Here is a 20668-nt window from a genome sequence, read left to right as displayed (position 1 = left end):
ATACAAAATAAAAAGAATAATCTCGAAAAAACAAACAAAAAAAACCCCCCAGCATTTAAATTTAACTTTATAAAATCCTTACTATATAAAGTATACCTCTCCGTCTATGTACTTTTGGTATTATTACTATTTCCCTATAAACTGGCAAAAACTTTTTTAAAGACAAGCACTGGTTTGGGAAACAACATTTGGGAACCATTTCTCCATCGTTTTTGATACGTACAATCACCCACTTGCAAGTGAGAAAACTGAGTTTCAGAGATCGTCAGCTCATAAGTGGTTGCACTAGGATTCAAATTCAAGTTTGTCTGCTCCAGAACAAGTGATTTTCTCCTGTTCCAGATTGTGTCTGGGTAACCAGGCTGCTTTGTGGTTCTTCCAGGTAATAGTTGACAGAAAACAGGCCTGATTTGCTTTTCAAAGTCTTGGCTAGACTTGGGTCACCAGAGTAAACCCAGTGGATCAAATTTTGTCTTTGATCCAAAAATCACTGAGCTCATCAGATGGTATTAGCCTTTGAGAAGTTCCTCCCTAATTTCATTATTTGCTTTACCAGCAAAACTATCCTTACAGTTGGTTTCAAGGGCAGGAACACATATTAGAATTCTAATCTACCCGTATACATCTACTGACTGATGCCTGAAGTTCCTCCAGTTCGATCATCTCCATTGATGTGTTTGAAAAAGAATATCATTAAAAACTTGGGAATAAAGTAAAAAAAAAAAGAAAAAGTGAACCGTATATCCTTTCAATGTTATGGTGAAGCATTGTTTAACAGACTCAACCAAGAATTCTTTAATTATCCAGGGAATGTAGTTGTGTCTGACTTTGCTTTTTACTATTAATTAAGGGCTCAGACTCTGAAGTTACATGTTAACTTGTAGACTTTGTCTAGAATAGAGGCAAATAATTTTTGTCCAGTAGAAAAGATAACCCCAAAGGTTATGGTTTTATGGCCCTGTAGAACATTAACCAGTTTTGTCCCTAGCTTGGCAAACGTATACCATAACACCTTTCCTGGTAGACTATATAAACCCCTGTTCCTCCAATTCCCATTTAAAACAGCTTTACCATACTGCTGGTTTCATCCCTCTTTGATGAGCTGAATAAAATCTATTTAAAGGCAGTTAGTTACCACCTATACCACTTAAAAATATTATCAATTATTTGCCTCGGTGTGAATGAAGAATCTGAGAACAGATTTTGAGAAGTTGAAAGATACAGTATTTGGGATGTGAGGAAGATGAGGGAGAGGGTGCATGGGGGGAGGGGAGATTAGCTAAATTTCTCAGGACAGTTGTACGAGAATACCTTCACATAGTTCCTTTTTTCACATAGTTCCTTTGTCCTTGAGCAGTGGCTGGTAAGCATGCCTTGCTAGAAACAGGATTTACAAAGAATAATGACTGGAGAAGAGGTTGAAAAGCTAGTTGGGGTTAGCCATGGTGAGAGGTTGGAGTTTTACCCTGTAAATCATAGGAGTTATTAAAGATTTTAATCCAGGAACTGATAGGATCATATTTTTGAATTAGAAAGAAAGATAATTTTGGTAAGAGTATATTGGATGGGTGGAGGGAGAATCTCAGTGAGAGATGACCAGGGTTTAGACTTGTGTGTGAATATATATGAATGGAAAGCTGAGTATAAAATCAAATGGCAGCTCCAAGGTAGAACAGACAGATTTGGTGAGTGATGAGATGTAGGAAATGAAGAGAGGAAAGAGTCTGAGATGACAGTTACATGGATGGGAGGAGGGTATGTTGATCAAAGTCTGTATTTTTGACCTGCTGAGTTTGAAGATTGCCAGAAATTTGAACTTAAGAGTTTGGACTAGAAAGAAAACAAAGTTTAGCAGTTCACTGGTTATGAATCGAAGCCATGGACATGCATATTGAGTGTTGAAGAAAAACATTTCATTGGGAAACCTCTCCACTACTTCACTGGCTAGGGAACAATTGCATAGTTCACCAGAGGGCATCCTCTTCAATTACAGTACACTACTGCCATGAACAGAGCTGCCCAACGAACAGTGAATAGTCCATGGCTTTTCAGAGCCATGAAGAGTTCACTGTCCACCACCTTGGCAAAAAATATGCATTCCCCACAGCCATTTTACTTTGTGGAATTGGAGGCTTAGGAAGACAAAGCACATTTCTTTTTTTTTTTTAACATCTTTATTGGAGTATAACTGCTTTACAATGGTGTGTTAGTTTCTGCTTTATAACAAAGTGAATCAGTTATATATATACATATGTTCCCATGTCTCTTCCCTCTTGCGTCTCCCTCCCTCCCACCCTCCCTATCCCACCCCTCTAGGTGGTCACAAAGCACCCAGCTGATCTCCCTGTTCTATGCGGCTGCTTCCCACTAGCTATCTATTTTACATTTGGTAGAATATATATGTCCATGCCACTGTCTCACTTTGTCCCAGCTTGCCCTTCCCCCTCACCATATCCTCAAGTCCATTCTCTAGTAGGTCTGTGTCTTTATTCCCATCTTACCCCTAGGTTCTTCATGACCTTTTTTTTTTTTTTCCTTAGATTCCATATATATGTGTTAGCATACGGTATTTGTTTTTCTCCTTCTGACTTACTTCACTCTGTATGACAGACTCTAGGTCCATCCACCTCACTACAAATAACTCAATTTCATTTCTTTTTATGGCTGAGTAATATTCCATTGTATATATGTGCCACATCTTCTTTATCCATTCATCTGTTGTTGGACACTTAGGTTGCTTCCATGTCCTGGCTATTGTAAATAGAGCTGCAATGAACAATGTGGTACATGACTCTTTTTGAATTATGGTTTTCTCAGGGTATATGCCCAGTAGTGGGATTGCCGGGTCGTATGGTAATTCTATTTTTAGTTTTTTAAGGAACCTCCATACTGTTCTCCATAGTGGCTGTATAAAGCTCATTTCTTAAATGTATGTTGCAGGAATGGAAGATTAGACTAGGAACACTTCCTAGCGGTAATGCTGCAGTCCTGGCAAGCACAGGTGACTTGACCCAAACTTTACACCCCTCGTGCCTTCCTGTCTATTGGCAAGCCTGATAAGAGCAGAGCTGAGTATGGGACAATTTGTCTTCCCTATTTTTGTCCCTCCCCAGCCCTGCTTTCTGCAGTGCTTTTTCTTGACTTCCATGCCCCACCTGTAGGATCAACATGATTCCAGGCTGCAAAAGTAGAGAGCAAAGTGTAGTTAATTCCCATGTATCCATCATCCAGCTTCGATAATTATCAGCATACAACCATCTTGTTTCATTTGTGCCCCATTCCCCCTACTTTTCTCCCCTGCTAGTTTATTTTAAAGTAAATTTCAATGATCACGTCACTGCATCACTAAATACTTCCGTATGTATCTCTAAAAGATAAGGACTTTTGAAGGGGACATAATTTAGGGAAAATTTTAAGATGTTCTAGATTAGAATGTATGGGCTCAGTATCCATTCAGCCTTGCTGTTGTTCAGCTCTGCTCCTCCCTTGGACCTTTGCTCTGATAATAATGGCTATCTCATAACAATGGCCTGCTATATGTCACACACACCCATTTAGCCCTTACAGTAATGCTACGTATATGACAGACATTATCTTTTTTATACAGATGAAGAGAAACTGGGGCTCAGAGAGGTGAAGTAACTTGCCAAAATGACATAGATGGTATGAAGGGAAGACTAGAGACCAAAGCATTTTTTGGTCAAAAGAAAAACTTGTTTACCTTGTTAAGGAGGTTCTGTAAGGGAGCCCAGGCTTTCGAAAGCTTAGCTCACAAAATAAAAAAGTTTCTGTTCAGTTTTAGCCCCAGTTTCTCTTTATGTATAAAAAAAATAATGTTGGTACTTCCCTGGTGGCGCAGTGGTTAAGAATCCACCTGCCAATGCAGGGGACACGGGTTCGAGCCCTGGTCCAGGAAGATCCCACATGCCGCGGAGCAACTAAGCCCGTGCACCACAACTACTGAGCCTGCACTGTAGAGCCCACGAGCCACAGCTACTGAGCCCACACGCCACAACTACTGAAGCCCACGCGCTCTAGGGCCCGTGCTCCGCAACAAGAGAAGCCACCGCAATGAGAAGCCTGTGCATGGCAATGAAGAGTAGCCCCCGCTCTCTGCAACTAGAGAAAGCCCACGTGCAGCAATGAAGACTCAAGGCAGCCAAAAATAAATAGATAGATAGATAAATGTCTACTATGCAGCATTACTGTAAGGACTAAGTGGGTGTGTGACACAGAGTAGGCCATCGTTATGAGATAGCCATTATTATTAGAACAGAGGCCAAAGGGAGGGGAAGAACTGAACCTTACCAAGGCTGAACAGGTATTTAAGGGGAAATTTAAATGGATATTTAAAGAGAAAAACACAAAGTTACCAAGGTTACCAGGTTTGCACTTAGTCCACTCATGGTGGAAGAACACCTTTTTTCTCTTGTGATTATCACATCTGCAGAAGCCATCACATATCTTCACTCATCAGTATTGCAAAAGCAGTTTGGATAGGGAGTGTGTAAGTTACAGGAAAGGCTCACGATATCATTTATTTTGGGGACAGAATTAGATGGGGCAAACGTTTTCTCCCATTTATTTATTTACTTATTTATTCAGGTTATTGTTGTTGTTTCTTTTTTAATCTCTGTGTGCAAAATGCTTCTTCCCCCCCTGATTCTTAGTACTAAGTGTCTGTATTTGTTTCTATTGTTGCCATAAAAAAATTGCCACAGATTTAGCAGCTTAAATGACACAAATGTATTTTTTTAACTTCCCATAGGTAAGTGTATTTCTGGCCACCAAAGTCCACATCTGTCCCACGTGTCACCTCATCCCAAATTACCCCAGAGTCTCAACTTATTACAGCATCAACTCAAAGTCCAAAATCTCATCAGCTCAAAAGGTCTAAATCTTATCATCAACTCAGGTATGGGTGAAGCTCTGGGAATGATCCATTCTGGGGCACAATTTCTTTCTACCTGTGGACCTGTGAAATTAAAGAAACAAGTTATCTGCTTTCAAAATATAATGGTGGGACAGGCATAGGATAACAGTTATAGGTATTTCAGTTCAAAAAGGGAAAAAGTGGAAAGCAAAAAAGAGTCATTTGTCTCAAGTATTTCTAAATCCAGCTGAGCAAATTCCATTAGGTTTCAGGGTCTGAGAATAATCCTTTGTGGCCTGTGGCTCTGTCCCCTGGACTCATGGCTCTGCCTTCTGTCATCTTTCCTTTTTCATGAAGGGTAGCATGGGTTTGCAGCTGGGAGTAGTTTTATCAGCCTGTTTCCCACCTATAGAATTTTTGGAGTTTGACAACCTTCTTTAATTTTGGACTTTCTCTGTCCATTTCAGTTCAAGCTGGCAGGGTTTCTGCTGGCATGACATTCTCAAGAACCTTGTGGGTCTCCCATGTATGTAATGGGGATTTAGTCCATTAGACAAGAGGCTCATTCACAAACCTTTCCTAGGTAATCCCATTCCTATTTTTGGCTTTTGTTTTTATGGCTGAGAGAACAGACCTTAAACTCTCTAGTTTGATTGAGGGTATTTATAAGGCACATCCTTAATCCAAGGGCCTTTTGTGAATTTATTCTCTGACCTTTTCATCTTTCCAAGATGTCACACCTTCAGCTTTTTCTGTAGAGTGCACATTTCCAACAGTGAATCTTTTGATTTTAGCACCTTGCCATCCAGATACTCTGAGAGTTTTCAAAATGATAAAAATCCTGGCTCTTCTTTGTTTAACAGTTCTTCCCTCAATTTATCTCTTTCCTCTTACATTTTACTAAAACCAGCAAGAAGAAACGAGAACTCACTTTCAACACTTTGCTTGGAAATCTCCTCTGCTAAATGTCCAATTTTAGTTTTTACAAATCCTGCTTTCCACACAACTGCAAGACACAATTCCACTAAACTTTTCTTTTTAAAAAAATTTTATTTATTTATTTATTTTTGGCTGCGTTGGGTCTTCGTTGCTGTGCGCGGGCTTTCTCTAGTTGCAGCGAGCGGGGGCTACTGTTCATTGTGGTGTGCGGGCTTCTCATTGTGGTGGCTTCTCTTGTTGCGGAGCACGGGCTCTAGGCACGTGGGCTTCAGTTGTTGTGGCACACGGACTCAGTAGTTGTGGCTCATGGGCTTATTTGCTCTGTGGCATGTGGGATCTTCCCGGACCAGGGCTTGAACCCATGTCCCCTGCATTGGCAGGCAGATTCTTAACCACTGGGCCACCAGGGAAGTCCCCCACTAAACTTTCTGCCACTGTATAACAAGGATTCTCTTTCCTTCAGTTTCTAAGGGCTTGTTTTTCAGTTTCTTCTGAGACCTCATAGGCAGTACCTTTAATGTCCATATTTCTAATAGTAATCCACTCAAAAGAAATCTAGACTTTTAAAATCATTCTTCCAGCCATTGCCTGTTGCCCAGTCTGAAAGCCACTCCATTTTTTGTATTTGCTACAGTGGCATTCCACTCCTGGTATCAAAATCTGTATTAGTTTTCTATTGCTGCCACAACAAATTACCACCAACTTAGCTTAAACAACATAAATTTACTATCTTGCTACTCTGCACATTAGAGATCTGCCATGGGTCTCACCAGGCTAAAATCAAAGTGTTGGGAATGACATATATACACTATTATGTATAAAATAGATAACTAATAAGAACCTGCTATATAAAAAATAAATAAATTAAATTAAATTTTTAAAAAAAGTGTTGGCACGGCTGCATTCCTCTCTGGAGGTTTTAGAAAAGCATCGAGGGTTTTGTTTATTTGTTTTTTGTTTTTGCTCATTTGGGTTGTTAGAATTCAGTTCTTTGCAGCTGTTAAGTCTAATACCCCTGTTTCTTTGTTGGTTGTCAACTGAGGGCCCTTCCTAGCTTCCTTGACTCATGACCAGCCTTCTCCTTCTTAAAACCCAATAACGGCACGTTGAGTCCTTCTCATGTTTCAAATCTCTCCTCCTTTTTCTGTCTTAAATCTCCCAGCTCTTTCCACAGCTGGGAAGGGTTCTTTGCTTTGAAAGCCTCATGTGATTAGATTGGGCCCACCCAGATAATTCCCCCATCTCAAGATCTGTAATCTTAATCACATTCTGTGATATTGTGATTTATAGTAAGAAATATATATTTGGTCTAAAACCTATAAAATTTCCCAAGTGATGAGAGCATCAAAGTTGTCTTTTGTCATATTGATGAAGTGAGTTTTGGAAAGCACGTAAGAATGGGAGCTGGTTGCCAGGGGAGCCGACCATGTCATTAGAGGGTTGGAACTTTTAGTTCTAGCCCTCAGCCTCTGGGGAGGGGAGAAGGGCTGGTGAGTGAATAGATTGCCAGTGGCCAACGATTTAATCAATCATGCCTATGTAATGAAGCCTCCATAAGAACCCAGAAGTATGGTGTTCTGAGAGCTTCCAGATTGGTGAACACCTGGAGATTTAGAGAGCGTTGTACACTCAGAGTGAGCATGGAAGCTCCACGCCCTTTCCGCGCACCTTGCCCTATGCATCTCTTTGAGCTGGCTCTTCCTGAGCTATATCCTTTCATAATAAACCAGTTATCTAATAAATAAAATGTTTCTCTGAGTTATGTGAGCGGCTCTAGCAAATTAATCGGACCCAAGGAAGGGGTTGTTGAGACCTCCAATCTATAGCCTGTCGGTCAGAAGCACAAGTAACAACCTGGGCTTGGGATTGGCATCTGAAGTGGAGGGCAGTCTTGTGGAACTGAGCCCATAACATGTGGAATTGGATGTTATATCTGGATAGAAACTGCCAGAACTGAGATGAATTGTAGGACACCTAGTGGTGTAGGGGAAACACACCCCCCTGCACACATTGGAATCTGGTGATTAGACCACCTTTTACATTTGCCACGTTTCTTTTGCCATGTTTCTGATATTAGGACATGGATGTCTTTGGGAGTCTTTAGTCTGCCTATCATACTGTCAGCATCCATATCTGAACCCAGGTTAGTCTGACTATGTTTGGACTTTTTTCACCAGACTCCATAGTTATTTCCTAATTGCCCAGAGGCTCTGCTCATCTTGTACCCCTGTTCTTGCCACTGTGTTTGTATCAGATAATAATGCTTTGAGCCATAAGTAACAGGTACCAGATAACCAAGAGCTGCTTGAGCTGCTTAAACCAGGAAAGGTTTATTATTCTCATATAACAATGTATCTAGGGATGATCACTGGTCTTGTTGCAGTGATTCAAGGATTTCAAGACCATTGGCTTGATAACTTGGTTGGTCTTTCTTTCATGACTGCAGTATGACTACCACAGCTCCAGATAGCACATCCACATTCAGGATAGGAAGACGAGGGAAAAGGGAGAGGAGGCTCCAGTTTTCTCTGCCCCTTTTGTCAGGAAAGGAGGTGTTTTCTCAGAAGCCCCCGTGAAACTTTCATTACATCTCATAAACCAGAACTGTGTCACACGCCCTGACACCCTGCAGCTGCAAGGAAGCCTGAGAAAGTGGGTATTTAGCTTTTCCCAGTAGAGGTGGGCAAAGGAAAAGAGGATTGGAAACGAAGTTTGGATTAGCCAACTCATAATGCCAGAGTTTCAATTGGTCCAGGACCCTGTCTTTGCCTTCTTCTCTTGCCAATCCACAGTTAGAATTGGAATCCCGCTCCTGGGTCAGACACCTCCTGATGACTGCGCTCTGACCACCTGTCCAACACCCACACGCTCTTTGTAAGATATCCCTAACCCCAATTAACCACTTAGAATGCCATCTGCAGCGATCTGGATGCACTTCCTCTCGCTGTCTGCTGCTGGCCCTGGAAGCACCTGGCCACCTTTCAGAGGCCTAGAGGCGCCACCAGTCCCTTTGGCTATGTACAAGCAAGCTTCTGTTCTGACAGCACCTGTTTTTAAATGGGTCATTTTTTTTTTTTTAAGTAGTGATTTTTAATTAATTAATTTATTTTTATGGCTGTGTTGGGTCTTCGTCTCTGTGCAAGTGCTTTCTCTAGTTGCGGCAAGCGGGGGCCACTCTTCATTGCGGTGCGCGGGCCTCTCACTATCGCGGCCTCTCTTGTTGCGGAGCACAGGCTCCAGACGCGCAGGCTCAGTAATTGTGGCTCACGGGCCCAGCTGCTCCGCGGCATGTGGGATCTTCCCAGACCAGGGCTCAAACCCGTGTCCCCTGCATTGGCAGGCAGATTCTCAACCACTGCACCACCAGGGAAGCCCTAAATGGGTCATTTTAACGCTTTGTGTGTGTGTGTGTGTGTGTGTGTGTGTGTGTGCGCGCGCGCGCGCAACGTGGTGCATGTGCATACAGAAAAAAGGGGAAATAGGCCACGTTGACCAAAGACGTTTTTATTCTATGCTAGCTTTAAATTCTATTTAGGTAGAAGGTCTTCTGAAAATATTACTATGGCAGAGATACTATTTTCTATCACAATATCCATTCTCCTCTCCTTCCCCAGTAACAGACTATGATTTTATGTGCAGCAGCGATGCACCCAGACAAAAGACTTCTTCATTCTCAGATAAAGAAGACTTCATTTTCTCTTACAGCGAGTTGCAGCCATGTGACTAAGCTCTGGCTAATGTGATGTAAGTGGAACATTGTGTTGGGCTTCTAGGATGTTTCTTTAAAGAGAGTGGGCATGTCCTTCTTTGTCCTTTCATCCATTTTACTGCCTGGAGTGGAGATGAAATAGCTGGAGCTCTAGCTGCCATTTTGGACTATGAGGAAAAGAGATATACTTTAAGGATGGCCAAGAGCTGACACTATCCTTGGACTTCCCACCTCCAGGGAAATACATTTTTTGTTCAAGCCACTCTTCTTTAGGATTTTTGTGTTATTTTCAACTGAACCTGACCCTAAGTAACTCATCTATTTTTCATCTGCATGATGTCTAACTCTACATAGCACTTTCAGGTACATTATCTCATTTTCAACAGATGGGAAAATATCCATTTTCCTGTGCTGTTTCTAGCTGGCCCTGGTTCCATGAGAGCCAGTGAGGGCCAACAGCAACCATCAGAGAGCTATTTACCTACCAAAGTTGAAGACTGTGGGAAAACTGGAAACATTTGGTTCAGGAGGCAAAAAGAAGATGTTGCTTTCAGAGTTAATGACGACTCTGGGGAAAACTCTGCCTCCGTTTTTTGAAGCTAGGCTGTGACTCTCGGAGACTCAACTCTTGTTCACTACCTCACTACCCCATCTTTAAAAGGGTATTGGTCTGGGGCTTCCCTGGTGGTGCAGTGGTTAAGAATCCACCTGCCAGTGCAGGGGACATGGGTTCGAGCCCTGGTCCGGGAAGATCCCACATGCCACGGAGCAACTAAGCCCGTGCACCACAACTACTGAGCCCTTATGCTGCAACTACTGAAGCCTGCTTGCCTAGAGCCCGTGCTCCACAACAAGAGAAGCCACCGCAATGAGAAGCCCATGCACTGCAACAAAGAGTAGCCCCCACTCGCTGCAACTAGAGAAAGCCCCTGTGCAGTAATGAAGACCCAAGGCAGCCAAAAATAAACTTTAAAAAAAAAGGGTATTTGGTCTCTGCCAAGAGCTTTATATGAATATTGTCTTGTGGAAAATTTTTTTCCTGAAATAGAGCTTCAGCAATGTTTTCACTCCTCACTGATGGGCTGTTGGACTCATCCTCAGTGAAAATTCTTCAGGAGTAGGTACTGCCCAGTGACTGTTCTTCAGGAGTAGGTCTGCTTTGTGATGGACATGGTATCGGTGGCTGGAGTAGGAGTCCTAGCCTCTGGTGCTACCTGCTCCACTTTGTTCCAAAGTAGCAATTGGTCCACCATCTCCCAGAGTTATTTTTGTCTTGTTCTATCTCCACCTCCCTATACTCTCTAGCACACCCTTCCTCCACCCCAAATCCCACACTGGGTTCTCTTCCAAAGCTGGGCAGGCATCTTTGCCCAGGTCCCCTTCTCCTCCACTCCTCTAAGAAATCCTAGCAGGACCTGGCTAATTCTATCATGGCCCAGCCTGAGCCAGCACTTCCTTGAAACTGCCTGTTCCACCCAAGTAGCCCAGCCAGGGCAGACTGTCCCTGAAACTGACACTTTGATTCACAACAGGCTCCCTTGGAGGGGGGCAGTGTGTCTCAAAGCAGAGGAGGCATACACAGTGGTCTAAGCAGATCCCTGCTTTCCAAGGGCAGTGATGAGAGGGGTTAATGTACTCTGATGGTTTAATGACGATAATGGTTTTTCTTATCTATTATTCATATTTTTACTCCTAGCAGTCCTGTGAGGTATTTCAGGCGAATTTTATAGATGTGATCTCCGAAGAGGAGAGGGGAGCAAAAACTGACATTTAGTGAGCACCAAGTGTGAGTAGTTAGGTTCTTGCACACACTGGCTGTTACCCTTCCCAGCAGGGAAGAGTACGTGCCTGAAGTGAGTCAGCGCTCAGTTCTACACGAGACCCACCATGGGGCTTGCACAAGCCAGTAAACCGGAGCGGCTTACTATAAATTCGGAACCTTGACTGTGTCTTCTGTAGTGTGGAGATGACAGGCCTGGGATCTAGACTTGAGCTCTCTGGTGTCCTGGGCGGCAGCGGAGTACAGTGGCTACCAGCACAGGCTCTGCAGCCAGGCGGAGCTGCTGGAGGGATCCTGGCCTCCTTGTTCAACAGCCAGGGAACCTTGCCCAAGTCACTGAACTTGCTCTGAGCCTATATTCCACGTCGGTAAGGCGGTGATGAAAATTGTGCCGGCCTCCGACATTTGTTATAATGATTGAATGTGAGTGCAGGTAAACTGTCTCTTGTTCCATCATTAGTAGCTCTTGTGAATATTATTTTCATCATTACTAACTGAAGAGGGCGTTCTGACATCCTGGGAGAAAGGAAGCCATCGGCCTTGCCCACCCACTCACCTGGAATGGAGATCTTACTCAGTTAAGGAGCCTGCTCTGGGGCTGTTGGGGTAGTTTTTCAGCTTCCGTCTTTGGGCTGAGAGCTGCCCGGCCGGGCTGGCTGGGCCTCTGAGGCTGTTCCCCACTCCCCAGTTGCAGATCTGGTTTCTCTCACCCTCATAAAAGGCCCCGGCAGAGATGCCTACCAGAGCCAAGATCTCCAGGGTCCCTAGGGAAAGAGAAGCAGCCCACGGTGGCCATGGCTGCTTTCTTATCTTACCTGGTCCCACTTGGTTCCCCTCCCTCTCCTCCCCAGCCCTTCTACGATTCATTCCTCCTGAGGGATGGGGGCTGGTCTGAGCCCCTGGAGTCTGGCCTGCACAGTGCCTGCCTGGGTGAGCGGGCTCCCTGGGCACCCCCTCCTCCAGGCATGAAGACCTCAGCCAGGATTCACATAAGCCAGGCGGGCTCCTGTTTATCCTTCCTTCTCCAGGCCCACACAAGTGTTAGGAAATTGTTTCTTTGAACAGTGTTGGCTTTCTCAACTTCTCCTACTTTGTGCTAATTTTTCTTTTTAGTTGCCTTGGATGGTGTAGACTCTACTCTGTAGGGGGTAAGAGTGCCAGCTTCAGGGGCAGGCAGCCCAAGTTCCAATGGCCTTTCTCTACACTGCCAGTCATGTGCTTGGTGAGGCAGGCACTGTGTGGGGCATGGTGCCAAGTGCCTTACAGGGATTAGGATGATCTCATGAGCCCTTATAACATCTCCATTAGGTGGCTGCTCCTAACAGGTGAGGGCATTCAGGCACAGAGAGGTAAAGTAACTTTCTCAAGGCAGCATAGCATGGGGTCTGTGACACCAAGGAAGGGACCCTTGTGAGAGAAGGAGAGAGGTGGGGAGGAAAGAAAATGAGGAAGGTTACTTCACAGTCCTGCCCAGAGCCTGTCTCCTCAGCCCCAGGGATGTGGAGTCCAACTGGCTTAGCCACTCTCTTCAGTTTTGCCAGGAGGAGGTGTGAGGGCAGAGAGGGGAGGTCAGTGAGCATTGATGGGAAGATTTATGAAGATGCAAAAAAGGCCTTCCCAGGGAAAAACCATCCTAACAGTTTTGGCAGGCGGGATGTGAAAAGGTGCAGAATTTCTGTGGGGGAGCTGGAAGCCAGCAAGGATGCCTTTTCAGCTGCTTACAAGTAACCATTTAATTCAGAACCTGTGTTTGGATCTCAAGGGAACTCAGGCCACCAAAGTCATAAATACACATGAGCCTAATGCAGCCTTGTGGGCACTAAGACAGTGAAGGTGGCATCCCTGATTCCCGTGGCTGCCGATTTGTTTTAATTTTTGGATTAATGTTCAGTTTCAGATGCAAGAGCCTTGGCCCACCAAGAAATGTAACCTTCAGCCGAGATTTTCTTGTCTCTTCTGATATGTGATTTCACATCCCCTCAGTGCTTCAGCAGTTTCCTCTTCTCCATTCCTAAAAGAACCTGCATTTCCCTTTCTCAGCTCCCTTCCTGGCTTCCTGTGTGCTAAGCCTCTTGCAGTTGTCATCATGTCTTCAGAATGCATTTGATAGGTACAGGAAGTTGCACCAGACGGGAGATGGAACCAGCAATCAATAAAAAAAGAACTATGTTTCTAAGAAAAATGCATCACGTCTTCCCACAGGAGTTGTGTACCATATGTCCTAATATCCGTGGAACAATGGGTCTAATTTTTAGCTCTTCTGCTTGGCTTTCCCGGCCAGCTCAACAAAAAAGAAAATGGACCTTTTAACCTGCTGCCCAGCTTGCAGATGATTTACACTAAAGATTGCCTTTCCCTTTAACCCTTTCCTCAGATATCACAAAATAAAATCTCTCCTTTCTCTCCCTCCAGCTTTTTTTCTCCTGGCTACTAGTTTAGTATATTTATGGTGCATGAGTCATCAAGCTGCCGCCTGATTGGATAAAAACCAAGCACCCCTGAGACCATCAGTCAATTACAGCTATTCTCAGCTTCATTCACTGATTTATTAGCTTGCGCACACAGAGAGAAATTCATTCAGCAAAGTTCATTCATAAAAATTTCAACACTCTGCGTATCATCCTGCACATCTCAGCCTTCTGTTGCGGATAGGCTCCTGAAAGAAGCTCTGAGGGGAGTCGGGGAGGGAGGGAAGCTCGGAGCCAGGGTGGGCAGGCTGGGAGGGGACCTGAGGAACACGGAGGGATCACAAGTCCCTGAAATAATGCGGAGCAGCGCCTGTCACTAGCACTCCTGGCTTGTGGCCCAGAAGGGATGCACGACAAGATCTTCCAAGAGAGGGCAGCCATCAGAAGAAACGAACCCAGGCACAAGGGCCTTTGGCCCACATATACATTTTCTTTTCTCCTTTTATTAAAAATGAGCAATCACTGGAACAAGTAAAGGGTTAATGAGCCAGACATTGCCCCGCCCTGTGGGAACCGGAGGGAGCAGGTTTGAAAGTTCCTGTGTGCAGAAGGGGAGGCTGGGGGGTAGGGGGCGTTAAATATTTCTGCAAGGCTCCCGCACCGCCAGCGATGCGGCGGGACCGGCTGGCCGGGCGCGCGGCCCCGTTCCCTGCCTAAGAGTTGGCCGTGAGCGGTTGCCGCCGCCGCCGCGAGGCTGGGTCCAGGCTTTCCCAGCAAGGAATCCAAGGCGAGAACAGCGGGTGCCGCCGCTGGGCCGGGGAGGGACCGAAATCAGCTGGGAAGGCGTTTTGCCCTGGGCTGTTACCCTCGAGGACCCGGAGCCGAGGCGGGAGAGGGCGAGAACGGAGTTGGAGAGGTGACTGCCGCCAAGTTGCACGGGGCGTTGAGGCGTTTGCTTTCCGCACTGTTTATGTAGCAGACGACGAGGCGATTTATGCAACAGGATCCTGCTTCAGCACTGCCAAGGCTATGCGAGAACGCGGTCCGGACAGCCTGGCAGGACTCGTGCTGTATGTAGGACTCTTCAGGCACCCCGGGATGCTGCACAGGGCCAAGTATAGCCGCTTTCGGAACGAGTCCATCACGTCCTTGGACGAAGGCAGCCCCGGAGGCTCGGCGGGGAACAAGGGCTCGCCGCAACCTCCCTACCCCGCCCTGGCACCTCACCTGCCGGCTGAAGATGCCACCTTGGCGTCCCAGGAGAGCCCCACCCCACTGTGCACCTTGATCCCTCGCATGGCCAGCGTAAAGCTGGCCAACCCAGCCACCTTGCTGAGTCTGAAAAACTTTTGCTTGGGTACCAAAGAGGTACCTCGACTCAAGCTCCAGGAAAGCCAAGACCCTGCTCCCAGCAGCCCTGCTTCCCCTGAAACCAGTCTGAATAGGGCCGTGCCAGCACCTCCGCCTCAGCGGGACGCCCTGGGGCACAGGGCGACCTCTTTAACTCCTGATGCGTGCCCCCTTCCCGGCCCTGGGGAGCCAACCCCCAGGAGCAGGCAGGACAAGCACTTTCTGCAGCACCTGTTGGGGATGGGCATGAACTACTATGTGAGGGTAAGTCCATTTTCCTCTCTGCACTCCTTCTACAAGGGGCACCTTCTCTGCTTTCTGAAAGGGGCTGCACATCACCTGGCCGGGTTCTAGGTTTGGATAAGACATTGTGTAGCTGGAGGGAGGGGAGGAGGGAGGCTGAGCTTATAGGTTTCCCTACAGATATCTGGCCTGTATTGGAGTCACACAACTTTTGGCTCAGGGGCATGAACTGGTGCTAACTCATAGGTAGTTGCCAGGGGTAGGGGCAACTTCTCATAGAGACGGCTGAGATGTCCCCACTGGACTGATCATTCTGGCCAAGAAGACTCAAGAATTTCAAATCTAATTAGTGATTGAGACCCCATAAATTTTACTGGCCATTGTGTTTCAGTAGAGATTTTTGTGCTAGAGGAATACATGGTGTGTAAGGGACTTGTATTATTTCTGAAAATCTAATTCAGCATTTAACAAACACTTCTCAGAACATGGCTGAGCTTCTAGCCTTGTGCTAGGAGCTAGTCTTAGGTCTTTGGTGCACATTTTTTGTCTTTATTGCCTACGCTGTGCCCACTGGTCCTTGCCCATGAGCTATGTGCAAAATCAAGGTCTTGACTGGCCTTGCATCTGCCCTTTTCCATTCCAGATCTGGGTAAAAGGAGAATAGAAGATTTGACCTCTGCCCTTCTAGAGCTCACGTTTCAATCGGGGAGACCAACAAATGCATGTGAAATAATAAGAGGACAATATTTAGCAATAGATATCTGGTGTGAGAATGCTGAGGGAATTCAGAAAAAGGGAAAGGTTGTTGTGGTCTGGGACTCATTCATATGGGAAACCTTCAGGAGAAGGTGCATCTTGGAAGAGCTATCAGATTTTTATTGACAGAAAGGGGGAGACTCCTGGCAGGGCAAGAATATGAGCAAAGTCCAAATGGCAGGTATCACTGTGGTGGCTGCAGGGGAGCACCACACTGGGCTTAGCTGGAGAAGAGAGGGGATGCTGGAGGGTAGTGGGTGATAGAGAGTATGGCTGGCACATAGTTGATGCTCAAACAAATTTGAGTTGAATAAAGACAAATACAGATCTCGGGTAGCTTAGGGAGGAGGGAGCAGCTGACCAAAGCTCTTAATGCCGTATGAGGAGTTTGTAAACACTCTGATTCATAAACAGAAACCATCATAGGTTTGTAGGCCAACTATAACTTGATGAAAGTGGTTTCAAAAAGATCAGTCTGTGAATTTATTTTAGATGGACTGAAGCAGGGAAAAATTAGAGATTTGGAGGCCGATAAGAAAGATACTCTGGGAGTTTAGGCACCAGGGGATGGGAACATGGATTAATGTGAAGATGAGAGAAAGGAGATGAATGTAAGAGCCTCTGTGAGAAGCCTCAACAGTCTTGGGTGACTGAGCAGATCACTTCAGATCATAATACACATAACAGAATGGTGACCATTTATTAAGCAGTGGGTAGATTTCTGAGTGTGTTATTGCTATTTATAGAGGTTGTGGATGATTATTGATAAAGGAGTTGTGAGGAATGAAAAATATCTTCAGATGTAAGCCTCAGAATGGGATTGGTGATGTCAGTGATAGAAACAGAATGAGTTTGGAAGGGGGTCATGCTAAGTTTGCTTTCGACATGTTATGTTTAAAGTGATGATATCTAAGTGGTACTAATTTGTGGGTAGCAGTCGTATAAGACCAGCACTCAGGTGAGAAGTCTGATCTGAGAGTAGACATTTGAGAGAGAGCCCAATAACTGTATCACACACAGGCAGTTAAGATCTCAAAGAAGGCCAAATAATGAACACTGGAAGGGTTACAGTGAGAGCAGGCTAGGGCAGCCTAGGTGAATTGATAATAAAAATCTCCAAGGAAGATAAATTTATGAGACACTGAGCTCTTGCCCTCCCTCACAGTGACACAGCTCAAAATGGAAATAGTTACATGTATCTACTAAAAGTTCGTGGGCAATTCTCATTGGTCAAGCTTAGGCATCTGCCAGGCTCTAATGGAAAAATGTGACTCTCCAAACCCATACTTGGCACCTGCCTTCCCATCACCTAGACATCCTCTACTGTGTGCCTTGCCTTTCCTTCCCTCTTGTACTTCCTTCCACCTCCCCACACCCACACACCTGTACAATTTTAAATGTGAAAGAGTTGCTGTGTGATCTCCATTTTCCTTAGGGAGTGTCGCCACTGGCATTTTAGATGTTTAACGAGGATGCTGACTGTCTTTTCCTGGCAATGATGACTGACCCCAGGAAAAGTGCTGACCCCATGATCCACGTGAATCATACTATGTTGCCAATAGACAGTGACATGACACCAGTTAACACCTCTTTTAGGAAGTCAAAATACGTGGAAAAGCCTACTTTATTAATTTTTATAAAACCCTACTTTGAAAGATGGAAGGAACTCAGAAGTTATCAAGTTCAGTGCCTCTGTGAGGAAACTGAAGGCCAGAGAAGTGATTTTTTTTTTAAGGCCACATAGGTGAGTCAAAAGGAGAGTTAGCACTAGAACCCAATTGCCCCGTGTGCCAGTCTTTGCTCTTTTCACCACAGGTTTTCATCCTGGTTGAGATCCTTCTCAGAATTCTTTTAGGTGTGATGTGAACCAATTTTAAAAGACGAAATGCCAACCTATTAATTTACAGTGAAAAACATTGTGCCAAGTAAACCAAAATTGTGATCCCATCTGTAGGAAAATGCACATAGAAAGATTTAAATCAAAGGTTTCTTGGTGATGATGGAATCAGAGCAGAGAAGCGAGAGAGACATTCTTTTTTAAAAAATTTATTTTATAAAGGTAACACTTGTTTATAACATTATATGTTTCATGTGTACAACATTATATTTCTACTTCTGTATACACTACAGTGTGCTCACCACCAAAAGTTTAGTTTCCATCCATCACCATACAGTTGACCCCTTTACCCATTTCGCCGCCTGCCCCCCACCTCTGATAACCTGTACTCTGTTCTCTGTATCTACATGTGTTGCTTTGTTTATTTTTGTTTGTTTTTTTTTATATTCCACATATGAATGAAATCATATGGTATTTGCCTTCTCTGTCTGACTTATTTCACTTAGCATAATACTCTTAAAGTCCATCCACATTGTTGCAAATGGCAAGGTTTCATTCTTTTTTATGGCTAATATTCCAGTGTGTGTGTGTGTGTGTGTGTGTGTGTATGTATATATATATGTATATATATGTGCCACATCTTCTTTATCCACTCATCCGTTGATGGGCACTGAGGTTGCTTCCATACCTTGGCTAATATAAACAATGCTGTGATGAACATCGCGGTGCATATATCTTTTTGAGTTAGTGTTTTGAATTCTTTGGATAAATACCCAGAAGTGACGTTTCTCGATCGTATAGTAGTTCTATTTTAAAATTTTTTAGGAACTTCCATACTGTTCTCCATAGTGGCTGTACCAATTTACATTCCCACCAACATTGTTTGAGGGTTCCCTTTTCTCCACACCCTCTCCAGCATTTACTGTTGGTAGATTTTTTGATGATGGCCATTCTGACTGGTATGAGGTGATAGAGATATTCTTGATGGCTAGTGGACATAGGGGCAACTCTTTTAGGCAAAAGGCAGCCACATATTCTACTCTCTTATCCACATCATGTGACTGCTCCTCTCTTTGCCCGAATTTATTTTATTCATTCTCTCATCTGTTGAAAAAATATGTACTGTGAACCAATTATGTGACAGGAACTGTTCCAAGGCCTTGGGCATACATCAGTGAATTAAGAGACCAGGTCTAAGCCCTCATGGAACTTACATTCCAGTGAGGGAAGTTGAGCCATGATTGAATAAACAAGTAAATATAATATGTCACATGTAATAAGTGCTAGGGAGCAATAAAGCAGGGGAAGCAAGAAAGGCAGTTATTGGGTAGAGATGGAGGATACTGTATTCTTCCTGGGTAAAAATGGCATAGTTAGAGCTACTTTTAAGTTTGTCTTGCATCTTTTATCTTCACATTAGGGACTTAATTTGCCATCTACTCTAAGTTAAGAGTTGACTTTGGATTAAATATCCTTTTAAAAAGGACTCTTCTTTTGGTCTTATGATGTAGAATCAATTTTACAGCTGAGAATACTTGATGAATCCTGAGCACCTATTTTTGAGTAACTTTCTTTTAAGCTCAGAACTTGAACCCCCTGAAGGTCTCTCAAGGAAGGTGGGCTAGCAAACCATTCTTTGAGAGATACCAAGTTAGAAATGGACAGCCAGACTGGGTCTGGGCAAAGTAGTGAGGTGTGTGAAGTCTGTTAAATGTGGCCAAATGGTGACATTTGTTCCCACCATAAGATTAAGTTTCATTTCTTTATGAGGTCTTCCCAAGTCACTTCATCTAGCAACAAACATTCACGTGGAGGTCTCCCAGGTGCCCAACGTGGTCTGTGCATGGTGAGCGTGGAAAATATACAACATGACCAGTGCTCGCGTGTCTAAAATGAGAGGACTGGTCTGTATGGCCTTTAAGGTGCCCCCATCACCAGCATTTTTCTTCTTCTTCCAGTTTTATTGAGATACAATTGGCATACAGCACTGTATAAGTTTAAGGTGTACAGTGTCATGATCTGACTTACATACATCGTGAACTGATCACCACAGTAAGTTTAGTGACCATCCATCACCTCACATAGATACAAAATAAAAGAAAAAGAAAGAAATACTTTTTCCTTGTGATGAGAAGTCATAGGATTTACTCTCTTAACCACTTTCATACATAATGTACCATCACCAGCATTTAAAGGCACTAAGGCTCCTTTCTCCACATGGGAGGTATTTAAATGTTAGTTTCCTTTCCCACATCCAGTCCATAGATTGCCTACAGATTAATTCAAAGACTAAATAAAGCAGAGGCAAAGAAACTAACCTGGATAGAACTGCCGCAGGTAAGCACGGTAGTTCTCACAATAACCCTCTGAGGAAGGCTGTTTTCTCCAGGTGAGGGCACGAAGACCCCAAGAGTTTGTCGTCTACCCTACACTTTACAGCTTACGTAAGTAGCAGACGGAGAATTCAAATCCAGGTTTGTCTCGCTCCAGTGCTTGTCTTCTTCCCATCCTCTCCCCTTACCTCTGAGCAAGTCAGGCAGTCCTGCAGGTTCGTAAATAGAGTAGCACAGATGAAGGCCCACGCTGGGCAGGAGAACTTTATTATAGGACCAACCCATAGAATTTGTCCGCTTGCATTCATTTGCATGATTTCAGCCTCCTCACTTCAGCCTCACCCAACCCAACCGTTTCCCCAGACGGTATTAGTGTCCTAGGGCTGTTGTAACAAGTATCACAAACTGAGTGACTTATAACCAGAGGCATTTATTCTCTC

At 44.4% G+C, this 20668-nt stretch overlaps 1 protein-coding gene across 1 annotated transcript in view; it reads left to right on the top strand.

The window, feature by feature from the left end:
• Nucleotides 1–14738: 14738 nt before the first annotated feature.
• The window catches only part of SHC4 (SHC adaptor protein 4), a 130074-nt gene continuing 124144 nt past the window's right edge, over nucleotides 14739–20668 (top strand). The window contains exon 1 of the mRNA XM_068551193.1: nucleotides 14739–15323. Coding sequence (XP_068407294.1) covers nucleotides 14739–15323 — 585 coding nt within the window. The remainder of the gene's footprint in view (nucleotides 15324–20668) is intronic.

Source organism: Eschrichtius robustus, chromosome 1, assembly GCF_028021215.1.
Source record: "Eschrichtius robustus isolate mEscRob2 chromosome 1, mEscRob2.pri, whole genome shotgun sequence".
Lineage (NCBI taxonomy): Eukaryota > Metazoa > Chordata > Mammalia > Artiodactyla > Eschrichtiidae > Eschrichtius > Eschrichtius robustus.
The sequence above is the reverse complement of the archived record's forward strand: the minus strand, read 5'-3'. Positions and strand labels throughout refer to the sequence as shown.